General features: G+C 40.9%; 1 protein-coding gene across 1 annotated transcript in view; it reads left to right on the forward strand.

Annotated features, from left to right (window-relative positions):
* Positions 1–14,747: 14,747 nt before the first annotated feature.
* LOC307019348 (uncharacterized protein) overlaps positions 14,748–15,521 on the forward strand; it is a 41,832-nt gene continuing 41,058 nt past the window's right edge. Inside the window, exon 1 of the mRNA XM_079650162.1 lies at positions 14,748–14,838. Within this exon, the coding sequence (XP_079506288.1) occupies positions 14,782–14,838 (57 nt within the window). The 5' untranslated portion in view covers positions 14,748–14,781. The remainder of the gene's footprint in view (positions 14,839–15,521) is intronic.

Raw genomic sequence — 15,521 nt, forward strand, 5'->3', positions numbered from 1 at the left:
CATGGGTACTCCTTTGAGACAGCAACCCAGAATGAGCCCAGGTCCAGTTTGCCCCACTGCAGCTTTAAAGTGCTGTCAGTGGAAACGTCCAGAAGCTGGGATTCCAGGTGTGAGGGCAAAGCAACATCATTTGCAGTGGGATCCACTGAAAATGGGTCCAAAATCCACATGTTTCCCTCTCTGGGATCCTCAGAAAAGTAGTCACCAAATTTCTCTGCCAGTTGTGAGAGGTGCTGGGAGACTGAGTCGCTGATCTTCACCTGAGGGGAGTTTTCCAAAATGTCAGACAAAAGTGGAAACATGTCCATCCTATTTTCCTGGGCCCTCTTGGTCCACAAAGCAAATTTCCTCTTGAAAGCTTCAACTTTGTCTGCAACACAAAATATGTTGCTGTTTCTTCCTTGAAGTGAGGTGTTCAGTTGGTTCAGTAGTGAAAAAATGTCACAGAGTTAGGCAAGTTTTGCTGTGAACATTGTGTCAGCATAGTAATCTACAAGATTAGATTTTTTCTCACTGAGAAAAGAGAAGACCTCATTCCTCAGTTCAAACAAACGATTGAGGACCAGTCCTCTGGAAAGCCATCTCACTTCACTGTGATATAGCAGTTGGACATGATCTGCTTCTATGTCCTCACAAAGCTTAGCAAAACATCTGGAGTTCACAGCATTGTTTTTAATAAAGTTTATGGTTTTCACACTTACATCCATCACCTGGTGGAGGTCTGGTGACATCTTTTTTGCTGCAAGGCTTTCACGGTGGAGAAAACAGTGTGTCCATTTAGCTTCTGGTGCACGATCAAGGATCTGTCTAATGACACCATGATGCCTGCCAGTCATTGATGCTGCACCGTCACTGCACACCCCGACACAGTTCTACCAGTCCAGGCCGTTCTCAGTGAAGTAGTTATCCATGCAGCGGAAACATTCCTGAGCCGTAGTTCGTGTTGGTAGCTCTCCACAAAACAGTATGTCTTCGTGCAAACTACTGTCCCAGCGATAGCGAACAAAAACAAGCAGCAGTGCAGCATTCGTGACATCCGTGGACTCGTCTAATTGCAAAGAAAAAAAAGGGCTGCTTTTAATTCTTTCTATAAGTTGATGCTGTATGTCTGATGCCATGTCCGCGATACGGTGACTCACAGTGTCGTTTGAGAGTGGGATGGTCAGCAGCTTTTTTGCAGCGGCCTCTCCGACCATCTCACGGCACATATCAACAGCGGCAGGCAGAACCAACTCCTCCGCTATGGTGAATGCTTTCTTACTCTGTGCCACACGTCTGGCTACGAGGTAGCTCGCTTTCAATGCACATTTAGAGTTGCTTGTCAGTGACACGACAGACCTTTTCTGCATCTGCAGCCCACTTTCCTTCCTCTTAAAATATTCCACCGGCTTTCCCACGAGATTCGGGTGCTTGGTCTCTAGATGCCGCTGTAGTTTTGAGGGCTTGAGGGCTTCGTTGGACAGCATTAGCCCACACTCCACACACTGGGCTTTTGGCACTGCCTCTGTTCCTCCATTTACGAAACCGTATTTAATGAAGTCGAGATTGTATTTCCGTAAAAACTTTGTCTTTTGGGTGGGGGGGTTGGCAGGACATTCGTCTTCATTTTTTCTTTTTAAAAACTTCTCCATTTTTGCCGCTTCATCTATGTGTATTGGCGCTTGTTAACAACTGAGTGGTAATAAAGATACATTGACAAAAAAAAAAACGCCACCACGTGGTCGAAAGCTGCACGCAGTCTCGCGGCCCTTGCGGCCCACAGGTGCAAAACTGAAAGTTTTTTGTGGCCCTCTGGGGGGCGCTGGCGGCCCAAGTGCGGCCCTATGGTTAAAAATCACTGGAATAGAGCGATGTCCTCTCACAGTACCATGGAAAAGTGAAAGTGACGAGAGAGGAGTGATGATTGGTTAACGCGGGGTAACATTTCAGGGTAAGGCAATCAGAGACATAGTTGGCCGGGTCTTGCCTTATGGGGAAAATACACAGACACACAAACACTTGCTAACACACACACACATACACGGCAACGCCCACCACCAGCACACACAGTATGGCAGATGCAAGTATCAGCGAGAGCAGCAGCGCATTTACAACTTGGAGATATAACCACTATCTTCAATTTGTGGGGATAAAGGACGCACAACATATTACGGTCAAATTTAAACTGTGCAGGACAGAAAGCATTGTCCACATCGAATAACAGCAATGCCAATCTCCTGAAGCACCTAATGTACATGGGGCTATAAAACTAGTCGCCAAAGAACCCACCGTCTCAACCACCGGCAGTGACCCAGATGGAGCAACACCATCTAAACAGCCAAAAAACGATTTTTTTCAATCGCCACATGTCACCCAGAGTCAACTAAACAGATTGATTGCTCAAAATAGTTTGTTTGTCTTCAGTGTCAGTCTGACAGTTTATTATTTATCTAATTGTTACTGCCAAAAGAGTGTAGTTCTTGTTTAATTGTTACACTGCCAAAATAGTGTAGTTGTTGTTAATGTGTACACTGCGGTGATTGACATTATTCACCCACGGATCTATGGGTTGGGGTATTGTTCTGCACGGACATTTTAGTGAACCGGACTTCCTGTTTCCGCCGGTCTTCGCTTCCCGGGCATGAAGTTGTTTACAATGGTTTTCAGTTGCTAAATAAAAGTCTAGCTTGTACCTTTGATACCCCGCCTCCGACTCCCATCTCTCGGCACCACAACACTGCCAAAAGAGTGTAGTTGTTTTTATTTCATAATGCACTACTTAGAACTTGATTGTTGAGGCTACAATAAAGATGCCTGCTTTATTGTTATTGCACAGATTACAGGTACTGAGACAACGAAATGCAATTTAGCTTCTAACGGTGCAACAAGCAGTAAAGTGAAAAGTAATGTACACGATCTACAGAATAAAATATATAATTAATTGAATGATGAATAAACAGTGAGGGGTATGAATACACTAGATATACACAGCAGCCTGTGAGCAGTATTAACAGTGTGTATGAATATGCTAAGATATATAAAGTATGAAAACGGTAAGCAGTGCAAGTATAGTATAAAATATATGGACATTAATTTCATGATAAACATTGTGGAACATTGATGAAAAATGTGAATGGAAGTGGCGACACAAAACAACAACAAACTTTTGCCGAGCCAATGGAGAATTTCATCAGCAGCACGGGGTACAAACCACCAATGAGCACTCAGCTCGAGATACCAGCGAGTCGAGAGAATGAATTATATCTGCATTTTCTCTTTTGAGAAGCCCCCACCCCCAATGTTGCCTATGCTGAATGCTGCAAACTCTTTGTTTAAAACTAATTGGCCATCGGAATGTGTAGAGTAAGTCTCCCAAGGGGGATGGTGATCACATTCCACAGCTCTCCCCCCTCCTGTGATCTCCCAACCCCCAGTCTGTAGGTTTGTGTTCGCATATTTTAAACTGTCGCACTTTCTGTTTTTTCTATCGCGCATTGCCGGTATGAAAGGGTCTATGACGGAAATATCAAACATTTAATAAAAGTGAAAAACAATGAACAAGACTTAACTATGGAGCTATTTCAGGGTCATAACTTTTGATCAGTCAAAAAAATGCAATTTATTTGAAAGTTGAAGTTTTTATCCTGAACTTTGAAAAATACTATGATGTATTCAAAATAAAAGTATTTGAAATCATTTTTCAGGTTGAATATTATTTTGATTCAGTTCAGCAATTTTTTTTGAATAAAATATTTATTTTCAGATTTCACTTTTATACATATTTTGATATTTGAATCCTTATTTTTTTCAGTTGCAGATTTTTCGTTTTCAGATTCAAAACAATTATTTTTTCAGTTTCAAATCTTGTTTTTTCAGGTTTCACATTGCTTTTCACCTTCAGATCGTTTTTCACTTTCAGACCTTTTTTTTTGCTTTCGTAATTGGCAACAATCAAGGTAAGAGCAAATAAACTGTGCTAGAATGTGAAATTACGTATCCGAAATCAAGCATTGTCCTTCCCCACTTACACGTAGCTCTATGAACGTAGCATTGGCTTGGTTTTTGCGATCAAAATCAGATTACCTTTATTAGTCCCACAGGGGATACATTTACATTGTTACAGCAGAGAAGAGCCAAAGACAGCTTAATGCAACCTAAAGCATGCATGCAAAAAGTATTAAAGATTAAAAAAAGAAATTATATATTTTAAAGTCACACATTTTACATAATACACACCCTGTAACAGTTCTGCGGATTTAGCAGCACAGTTTTTAACGGCATATATATTGCACATATTGCAAATATTGCACATAGTTGGTATTTATCAACAAGAGGTGTTATAGTCTGAGTTGTTTTGTGTTGGGTCTAGAGGCTGTGCTGGTTGTATAGTCTGACCGCTGCAGGAAGGAAGGGCCTGCGGTATCTCTCCGTGAGACAGCGGGGGATGGCGTCAGGTCCACCAGAACAACCTGCTGGCTCGTTGCGGATACGTAATTTCACATTCTAGCACAGTTTATTGCGCTTATACCTTGATTGTTGCCAACTACGATGCTCAACAGCTCGCTTAACGGAACTTTGATGCTGGTATCAGTTTTATTTCCCACCTATCACGGGAGTATCGTGTATAGAAAGTATTGAGTTATATTTCTCGCGCTACCTAACATCCATGAAGGCAACATGACATAGGGAGGAATGTTACTCAGGATGCCAAACTACTCTTTGCTAAGCCCCGCCCCCCCAGGCAACATCAGGGTCAAAAGTTTGAAAGCGAAAAAAAAAGATCTGAAAGCGGAAAAAAAAGATCTGAAAGCGAAAAACGATCTGAAGGTGAAAAGCAATGTGAAACCTGAAAAAACAAGATTTGAAACTGAAAAAATAATTGTTTTAAATCTGAAAACGATAAAAATGTAATTGAAAAAAATAAGGATTAAAATATCAAAATATGTATAAAAGTGAAATCTGAAAATAAATATTTTATTCAAAAGAAATTGCTGAACTGAATCAAAAATAATATTCAACCTGAAAAATGATTTCAAATACTTATTTTTATTTTGAATACATCATTTTATTTTTCAAAGTTCAGGATAAAAACTTGAACCTTCATATAAATTGTATTTTTTGAATGATCAAAACTTATGACCCTGAAATAGCTCCATATTAACGTATTAATAATAATTAATTATATTTATTCCGTTTGGATGTAGGATTTTTGACTTTGTTTAGAGCAGTGATCTTCTCTGCAGCCAGAGAGCTAAGCGCTGTCAGACCGGACCTAACCCTGAAAAGTATTATCATCTGAAATTAATCATTATGTTATTAATATTAAACACATATAAGTATTTTTACAACTTGTATTTAGAAATACTCAGTTGTAATTATTGATGCATAAATGTGTTCATCCATTCAATGTGGCATCTGCTATAATGGGGTTAATGTATGATATTACTTAATAATACAATACATTATAATATATGATATGATAATTATATTTTAGTTTTATTCATTTCTTATTTCATAGTTTCTCATTATTATTATTTTTATTTTTATCGCTCATCTTATATTTGATTTTATTAATCTGTGTGAATCTGTGCTATCCGGTTTTTCACTCTTACCCTGTTGCTGTTTGAACTACTGAATTTCCCCATGGGGATTAATAAAGGTCCATCTTATCTTATCTTAATGTATAAATTGATTAACTTCAATCTACTGTACTGTGTAAAAACACCCCAACAATATTACAAAAAATATACTGCATAAAGCAAACTATATACTTTATTTGATCTAAAATATTGATGTTTTTTCATTATAGTAGCCTGTGAAAACCATAACAAATAAGTGATTAAATGCTACAGTATTCAACAAACACAACTGCAGAGCTGCAAACATTGCAAACAGACTAAGTTCTACAACACCCAGTTGTCTTTGTGTATTTGTGAATGAAGCGCCATCTCATGGTTAAATCCTGTAATTGAACAAATGGGGAAATTTGGCAACGCCCTCTAGCAATTTGGCAACACCCCCAGCCACTGGGATCCGCTGGGCTTTTGACTGGGACACACCCATGTGAGTCCTATCTGGAGTGCTACATCTGTAATTAAGTGGAGTTGAAAGGTTGCCTGAATTTGTTTTTAGAGTGTGGAGACAGGGATCACGCATGCTATCTTGGCCAGTGTGGCCCACTCAGGATAGATGTTGCCTAAATCTCTTATGAGGACTTCGCAAGCCGTTAAGAAATGCAAGCCTCCGTATCCGCGGAGTGCTGTCATCACGGGGATGGCATCTCTGTGGGCGGTTGTGGCATCAATGAGAGGGGAACTGGCTTGCGCTGAGTCATCCTCGCTGGCAATCCCTTGGCCAATAATGGTTCTGAGGGCTGGTTCAGCGTATATTTGAAGCGCTGAAGGGACAGAGAAATAATGAATTGTTTTATGTAACGCAAATAAACACATTTAAATAACTTGTGACACCATTTTAGGAAGGCCTACTTACCACTTTGTGCATTTGGGTATCGGGATGGGTTCAGAAGGACATCAAAGCTAGTGATAATACTCAAGGACTCTTCAGGAAAGCGGTTGTGTAAAGCATCTATAAGATGTGTAATGTAGAGTACGCGGACATTATTGAAATCCTGCCGGGACCGGTCATCTGCGTGTGTCACATTCACACCCCTGTACATGCCATTTTGGCAATCTGCCTGAAACATCTCTTCTTCGGGATCGGGGGAATCCCTCAACTGTGTGTGTGCCGCAACTGATGCGTGAACCATTGGTCGGATTGTGGCAAGATTGACATCCTCTTTCTGGAAAATCAAATTCAGTTTGGTCATAACAGGTAGCACATCAGCCAGTGCGTGAGTCCAGGCGATAAAGCAGTAGGGCTGGATTTGACCAAGGATGCCTTTTGCTTGGGCATTTCCTCCAACAGCCTCTTCATGTAGCTCCTTCACCAGAGCAGGCCAGTTTAGCTTGACACCCTCCACTGTCCTGTGCAAGGATAACAAGCGCACTGCTGCTTTAGGCTTTTCACATCTTCATCCCCGAGCGTTGCTGTCATTTGATGAAGGCGATTGGTCCTGTTGGCTGAGTGCTTGTAAAATGAGCACACAGAGGATACTGTGCGCTTTAAACTCCTACTTGGTCCACAGCTTTTGCAGCATCTAGCGCGGCCAGCGCAGCTCGGTGGGCAACACAGTGCACCTGAATGCAAAACGCACTCTCTCTCTTCAGAAGAGCACCAACTCCAGCACGTTTGCCCATCATTACACTAGCCCCATCTGAGCCCAGGCCAATGACGCTTGACAGTTTCACATCCCTCTCGCGGAGCACCTCATCCACCTTGTCAAATATACACTGTGCTGTCCCGGAGAGCACATCATAGTTTCCCAAAAAACACGTCTCCACTTCTCCTTTAATTTGCAACTTGGCGTATATTATCAGCCTTTTGTGCACAGTGATATTAACCGTCTCGTCAATGATTATTCCGATAAAGTCACTCTTCTTTAGTTCTTCGTCCAGCTGCTTAATCAGGACTTCATCGATGGTCTTTTCCATGTCATCAACGGAATCACTTTGCTGGTAAATTCCATCACCTGTGACAAAATCAGGAGCCTTCACTTCTCGTAGTAGCTCAGTCAACCCTGCATACTGATTACCTGCAATGTCGTTTTTAGCCATGTGAAACACTACTTTTAGCTGAGAACATAGCTTTATGTTGGATGCTTCATTCGTCCTCTCGCAGTGGCCTTTCATTGCGGTTTGTTGTGGTATTGTGTTTGTTCACTGACAAAATGTGCTCATTGCTCTGGCTGTGTTCAATAAGCGCAGAGGTTCTCATATTTGTTGCTCCTTTGGTGAACCCGTTCTTTCTCCCCGACTTCTCGCAGTGCGAGCAGAACATAATTTCTTCCCCATCTATAATGTCGCACCTCAGCCAGGTGAATTTATCTTTCCATTCGGGTCTGAACGCGCAGGATTTTAGTTTTTTTTCTGTCCGGGGCCAAGGCATCTGCGGTCTCATTGACAGCAGGCGGTATCGCCATCTCATTGTCTGTATTATCATCATTAGACCTGCTTGGTTTAAATAAATAATTTTTAAGCTTAACTTGTTTTGCCATGTCCGATTTTTCTCATCTCTTTGTCGTCCTGTTGTTATTGTGCGCCCACTTTATCTTACTGAACGAAACAAATGTAATAATGTGTGATAATTTAAATTAAACAAACAAAAACAAAAATCTATTTATTGTTTATTTGAATACACTTTATATTGCGCTAAGGGCAAAATATTTGTACCGGACGTGTTGACCGGAGAGATTTAGATTTGCCGGACTTCCGCATATTTTACCGGTCACAGTCCGGTAATTACCGGCTAACGGGAACTCTGCCTGGTACAAAGCACACAAGCATCTTGTAAAAGTGAATTTATTGGAGCAATCTCTTATATTTATTGGAGGGAATAAATCAGTTATGAGATCTTCTTCTGTTTCTTTGCTTTAATTGCGAGTCGCAACAATAGGTCGCAACCATGGGGTCGCAACCAGTCTTGCAGCATTATCGCCTATGACATCACTTACGCGACCCAGAATGGGATTTGGGATTTGTAGTCTTTCTAGTTGCGTATTTTTCATAGTCTTATATTTCAACAGTTTTACGACAAACTGTGACTTTTTTTACATGGAAATGATTGTTTAAGATTGACAAACATCATATGTGTCATTCGTGGCACAATTAAAACTGGATCAAAAGATAACTTTTCTCTCTCCATTGACTTCAATGTATAATTTTCCGCTTCCGGGGTCCCATGGAGGCTCCCGGAAGGGGAGGGACTTCGCCTCTCTATAGGAGCAGGGGCGCCGCCAAGGATTTTGGGCCCCATGAAAAGATATCACATTGGGCCCCACCACCAGGCACAGGCCGCGCCAATGAAGCACAATGCTGTAACCACACCTCCAGAATCCAACCGACTCATTTATGCTTTAAATAACTCTACCTCCACAGGCTTGTTGCATCTATCTTGTAATCCAATACTAACCGCACAATATTTACTGACACTGAGTGGTGAAAATATAACACTGTGCAGACTGCAAATTCTACTGCAACATTCTGCTGTAGTAGAATTCACTATTTGATATAACACTAACATTCCTGATAATAGACCTCAATGGTCATCTTTTATGGTGTAAACATGCCTTTTTAATAACATTTTTGAATGGAACATTCATAAATCAAAATAAATATAACTTAAATATACATGACCTCTTAAATTAAAATAAAGTGAACATTAACACCAATATTATTAAAAAAAAATAACATAAGCAGCAGATTTTTTATTAAATATTAGGGCTGTCAAACGATTACAAATTTTAATCAGATTAATCACAGCTTAAAAATGAATTAATCATGATTAATCAACATTCGAAATATGTCCAAAATATGCCATTTCTTTCTGTATATTGTTGTGGGAATGGAAAGATAAATGTAAGAAGGCGGATATATCCATTTAACATACAGTATGTATGTATGTATGTTTATTATAACATTGTTCTGTGTGTTGAAATGAAAGACAGCCCACACACCTATCAATCATCAAACCGTGTGGTCTTATTTCATTACGTGTTCATTTCTATCAACACGTAATGTTGTATCGATGTATTGAGATGTACTACCGCAAAAGTATTCTCCATCGGGACTTCCTGCAACAACACCACACCGTTATCTTGATTCTGATTGGCCAGAAGACATTATCAAAGATGTTCTATTGAGAAGACGATCACTACGTGACAAAAGTTTTCAAAACCGTTTCTAGTCTTTGGTATTTCCAGACAAGTGGCTACTGAAATCAATCTTGCTGTCTGTGCAATTTACTCCGCGCGAGTTGGCGGACTTTATTTTGCTTACTTTAACATCATTTTTCATTCTAGGGCTAAGCCATTTCTTGTTATGGCTGTAGCCTACCCCAGCCATACCCTGGCGCTGCCACTGGTGGGATGTATGGGGCGGGCCATTCTGCGCATGCGTATTTTAACGCAATTAATTCAAAAAATTAATTACGGCCGTTAACGCGATAATTTTGACAGCATTATTAAATATACATACCAACTACGAAATAAGCGGGTATTAAAGTGTAAACGGACAACAAAACGGAAATGGAAGTGAAAAGGCCTGATGGTGGTGCTAAATCAGAGCCTGTTCTCAGTCTTTTTTTCATCATGTATCTTCTGTGTAGTGATCCAATATCGTTACCATAGCCTTGCCCTTTAACAGTTATTACGAGGTCTTGCTCAGCCTTACTCACCAAGAGCCCAGTGCCTAGCCTTCTTACGGGCAAAGTCAATGATCAAGTCCTTGAAGTCCAGCTTTCTAGCCAACTGGCTTTCAATGGACAGCATGGCAAGACTGCAAAGCCTTATGGGGGGACAGGGCTGCTGAGCCTAAATATGGATCTGTTGGTCCTGGCACCAGGGGGAGGGACAACTGATTTAGTATGAATAGCTGCTAAAAATGTACCTGCATGTATTGAATGTCAGCTAAAAGAGCAGTGAAATGAAAAACCTCAGCATTTTCTGTGAAGATATTAACAGTACTTAATGTCAGCAAAACATTACAATTATTATTTACAATGGACTAAGCTTAGCTAACAGACTAATTTCCACCACTCATGGACCACACCCACCTTTTCTTTGAAAAACTGGATGACATACTGTTGTCCTTTAGTCCCTCTCTTTTGTCTTTCTCTCCTTTCTTTTCTTTTTTGAAAGCCTGACTTTGTGAGTGGTTGGGACATGGCACACACGTAAGAACTAGCATCCCTCCTCACATGCTCTCACTCTGCTGCTAGAAAGTGCGGTACCGCACAGCGTTGAGGCAGGACCAAACCATTACATGTAAATAGAAGGGGGTGTACAGAGGCTTTGGATAATTTACTTTTGGAAGAAAAAAAGTAAAATGAATCGTAAGTTTAGTGAGTACATTATCAATATAACGTTCTATTATTGTTAAAATGTTTGGGGCCCCTGTCAGTCACGGGCCCTTAGAATCGTCCTAACTTTTCACCCCGTTACTGTCCTACTGTCCCTGTATAGGAGACAGAGGACTACAGCGCCTATGCAAATGTTTGGTTCTTGCTCGACAAGCAATGATATTGTCTACTACAATATGAGTTGAGATTAAAGCATTGCGACATTCCTGCTGCAGGCTCTTGTGTTTCTATGTGTAGCGCTGCCGATGCGCACCAGAACGACACACCAAATGTGCAGTTCACACAGGGAGCCGAGCCGTACACATGCCGTGTGTTTATATGCTCGAGTCTACTGTCATTTTACATGCGCTTATTGTTGAGATTGCAACCAGGGCACTATGGCTGTGTATTTCTTTAAAGTAGGAAAGAGGAGAGGATGAGCCCTGGTGAGGTTTCATAGTTATGAATACTGTAAGAATCACCCACATTTAGGCTGCAGCCACACGGAGACGATACGGGTCCTATCCGCTACAATTCTCTATCTTATAGATGGTTCGGCCACACAAGGCCGACAGGGAAACAGAGAAACGATAACGGGTCCCAAGGTGGGTAGATCTGCGGATGCAATGCTCTGGGGGGCCAAACGGCTCTGTGATTACGCCCTATACGATCATTTACTGATAACGAAAATACTGACGGGCTGTAAGGAGAGGGGGAGGAAAAGAGAGACTCCGGATATTATTATATAGAGTCGTTATTTATTTGTTTTAAAGCTCAATAATTAACAAAGAAGACCTTTGACCGCTACTTTTATAATTTTGTCCGGAAGATTCAAACTTTAACAGACATGTTGACCGGCAAAAACAAATTCTAACGGAAACTCTGCCGCACGGTTCCCTCGTCCCTTGGAAGAGGCGGAGAGGTGGGTGTTTTTCATCTGCTGGTGGACTACCGGGGAGATTTACAGCAGGAGCACACGCTTGCCTCGGGGAGGGAGAAAAAGAGCCAGAGCCCTGGCCCGTGCCTCTCCCCACCTCTGCTGCTAAATCCACCGCGGAGAATAAACAGAAAGGCAACCATGGCAACCATGAATGCTCGTGAAGTCTTCTTCGCTGCTTTTGGTGTTGTAGTGGCAATTTCTTATATTACTTTATATGGTAAAACCAAATGAGGATATTATGCTTAGAAACTGTTTGGTCAACTCGACCTGTACCACACGGTAGCTTCCCACCAAGGTCGTACCTGGAGGATGCGGCTCTCCCTCTGAGAGCATTGTAACATAACAGTCAGGAGAAAGTCTTATCTCTTTTTCCTTTCTGCACAGCAACAGTCCTCTATAAAACACACACACACACACATTATACCCTGTTTGCACTCCTGCAGACTACTCTGTACTCTGTGAGACATGTACCTTTGAAGCTTCAAATAAATAACTTAAAGACAACGCTGCTTGCTTTCACCAGTTTATTATTGATTACTCTCATTGTACATCTTTACAGTATTGACGAGTTTAAAATATCCACAACAGTGTATTTTGTGGCGGAAGTACAGCGCCACTTACAGGCCCGGCATATGTACTACAGCGTCTCCAGCTAGTCGAATGATCTCGTGTGGACGGACACGTTTCTGGTGCCGATTACGTGTTGACGGAAGACCTTTTTGATATCTAATTTGTTCGTTTTCGTGTGGCTAGGGCCTTAGTCTCAGATAAATGCAGATTGACTCCTGCTGTGCTGTGCTGTGCTGTTGAGTGTTAATTGACATAACAACCGAAACCAGCCACGTGTGCGTATGCGTGTGTGTGTGTGTGTGTGTGTGTGTGTCATACATAAAAAAAATCTGATTTACTTACGAATGTTTCCACTCTGACTTGAATACAACTACACCATTAGAAGATAGTCACAGAAAACTGAACAAGAATCGACAACTCGACCCTCTGCTCACTCCTTTCCTGTAAAATACAGGTCCAGCCCACACATATGCTCCATGGTGCTACAGGCATTGCCTTTACAACTACAATAAGCATGTAGATGTTAATCTACAGCTCCAGCGATCCACTAGCACCCGGAGTCTCCACCTGCAGACGCAGCCTTCCTCATCAAGTACTGTAGCGTCACCTTGGATATGAGTCCAAACAACTCACAGACACACAGGGCGCTGAAATGGGCGCCCTATGACCATAAGATCTGACGACGCTGATTGGCTGAAATTATGTTTCGGCGGCATAGTTTACAGATAGCAACAGTCAGCTTTTTGGCTGCTGCTGCTCTGGCTGAGGGCTCCTTTCTTAGCACCCAGACGAGAGAGGGTAATGATACACGCTGCGGCCAGGCAGGAAACATGTGACTTATCAGTAACTTTAGACACAATTTTAAACGGGATTTTATTGTAGATTATACATTTTACTGATACCAACTATATAATATATTTACCTTGTTCATACATTTTTTTTTTTTTTTTGTATTAATTGAAAAAATAAAGAAAAAAATATTTTTTAATATATCTTTTCATTTATTTTTAATTTGTAATGACAATCAAACATGTGGGAAGAGGGGGGGCGGCGCCCCTAGCGCTCCTATGGGCCGGCCGCCCATGCCTATTTGACACAATCCACTTTTTCATGTATTTTATAAATAAACATGTGTCCCCACTGTGTAAAGAAATTCTGAAGGTTTAAGGAAGAAAGATTTGCTCACTTTTTGTCCTGATCCATTTATATAAAAACCTGTCTAAAAATAAGCTGATCAGATTTTGGCCACTTATATCACAACGATTTGTTGGCTTGTGTAAACATTAGCCAATCACCAACCATCCTAGAGCACCATTGTGTTCTTTTTAACCAAATATCTCTCAGAGGGGCGTGGGGAGTGGCTCCTTATTTTCATCTAAAGTAACAGACAGAGAATCAGCACTTTTGAAACAGGGCTGAAACAGAGGGGTTTATGGGATGCTGCAATGCATGATCTGTTTGGTTTTACGAGCCAAACATTTCAGAGACATGTTTTGTGAAAATTCAAGTTAAAAATGAACAGATCTAAATAAAATATATGCACATGGTTCTATTGTCAGTTATCAGCACCTCATCACAACCCCTGGGTGTGCATTAAAATGTAAGGATTTTATATAAGTAGTTTTACTTTCGCTTGTAGATGCTACACTCTTTGATTTAAGTTCTGAAGAGCTTCATCTCCACTTTTAGATATTTGTTTTACTATTTCAAATAAAGGGCAGTACAATTAAACCTGGAGCAGAATGAGAAGGCTTGGCTTGTTATTTTATGTAATAATGGTTTACTGATACACATGCTAATATGTAAATAAATGAGTACTGGTCCTTTCCCCCCCCACCTTTATACAGGTTCCTTTAGTAGTGACCATATAGAAGGAAAACAGCACTAAAGTAATGTATGCATTTAACATTGACATTACAAAAAGGCAATTCAATTGGTAATGAATATTAAGTTGCTCAAAACATGAAATAACATCGACTTGGTGTTGGCTTTTGTGAAAAGAACATATCGTATTCTGAGGCCGTTATAACCTTACGGGGAGAACTTCTTCCTTCACTTCTGTAAAAACCTGGTCCTGTAGAAAACAAGCTGGCATTGCCTTGGTCAAATGTTTTACCCTGAGGCTTAACTGTACGTTTGCAAACTGTACATCAGTGAGCAGACACACCTTAAAGAAAAATGCAATCATGTGACAGGTGCAGTTGTGATAGTCAACAGGGGGTGGGGGCTTGACAAAGGTGTGTCTCTGATAGAAGAGATTTAAGGCTCGTGGGTTCGTCTTCAGTGGGATACCCGTGCACAAAAAGGGAAGCTGCAGTCAACTCAACTTGGCTGCAGACATGACTCGCCTCTCCTTCTCAGAAGTGGGCCTGCTGCTCCTGTTAGTGCTGGCTTTGGTGAGTATTCAATCTACTCTAGTAAGTGACTTTAACATTGACACACTGGGGCATGCTGCAGGGCATAATGCAACCTGTCATTGCAGGACAGGGGTTTATTTTTTAAGAGGTCTAATTTGCAATTATTTAAAATGCAATTGCTAATGATTCCAAAGCACACTTAGAAAAATATGATTCATGCTTACACTGTTATTGTTATTACTATATTAAGCAGCATGCTCGTGTACAGTATGCTAGGTTTTGACAAATTTGAGAGACAATAGTAAGCATAAAAAGGAAGGATTTTTTTTACGCTATATTGGCATTTCATAATATGTGTGACGTCATGAAGATGTTAAGTACATGGTGTTCCCAGCCCTCCATATAGTTGCGTCTAACTCAATGTACACAAATGAATCAAAGAAAGCAAACCAAAAAAATATTTTTGTGTAGATAGAAATAAGAAAATGTGTTGGCTTCAGTTCATGGGTGGTTCTAGGGGTAATACTGACCTTGGACCCCTCCTGAACCCCGCCCCCACAGAAAGAAAAATATATTACCATTTCGTGTTGTAGCAAAGACTGTGCTTTCAATTGCTTACTTAGCAGAATTTTTAGTTTTTACTCATGTCATTTAATAAGGTATTACAAAATCCTGCAACTGAAACAAATACCTATCATGGCAGAGGGGTGGGGTTTGCGTTA

This window comes from Notothenia rossii, assembly GCF_949606895.1.
Source record: "Notothenia rossii genome assembly, chromosome: 1".
In the NCBI taxonomy this organism is placed as follows: Eukaryota; Metazoa; Chordata; class Actinopteri; order Perciformes; family Nototheniidae; genus Notothenia; species Notothenia rossii.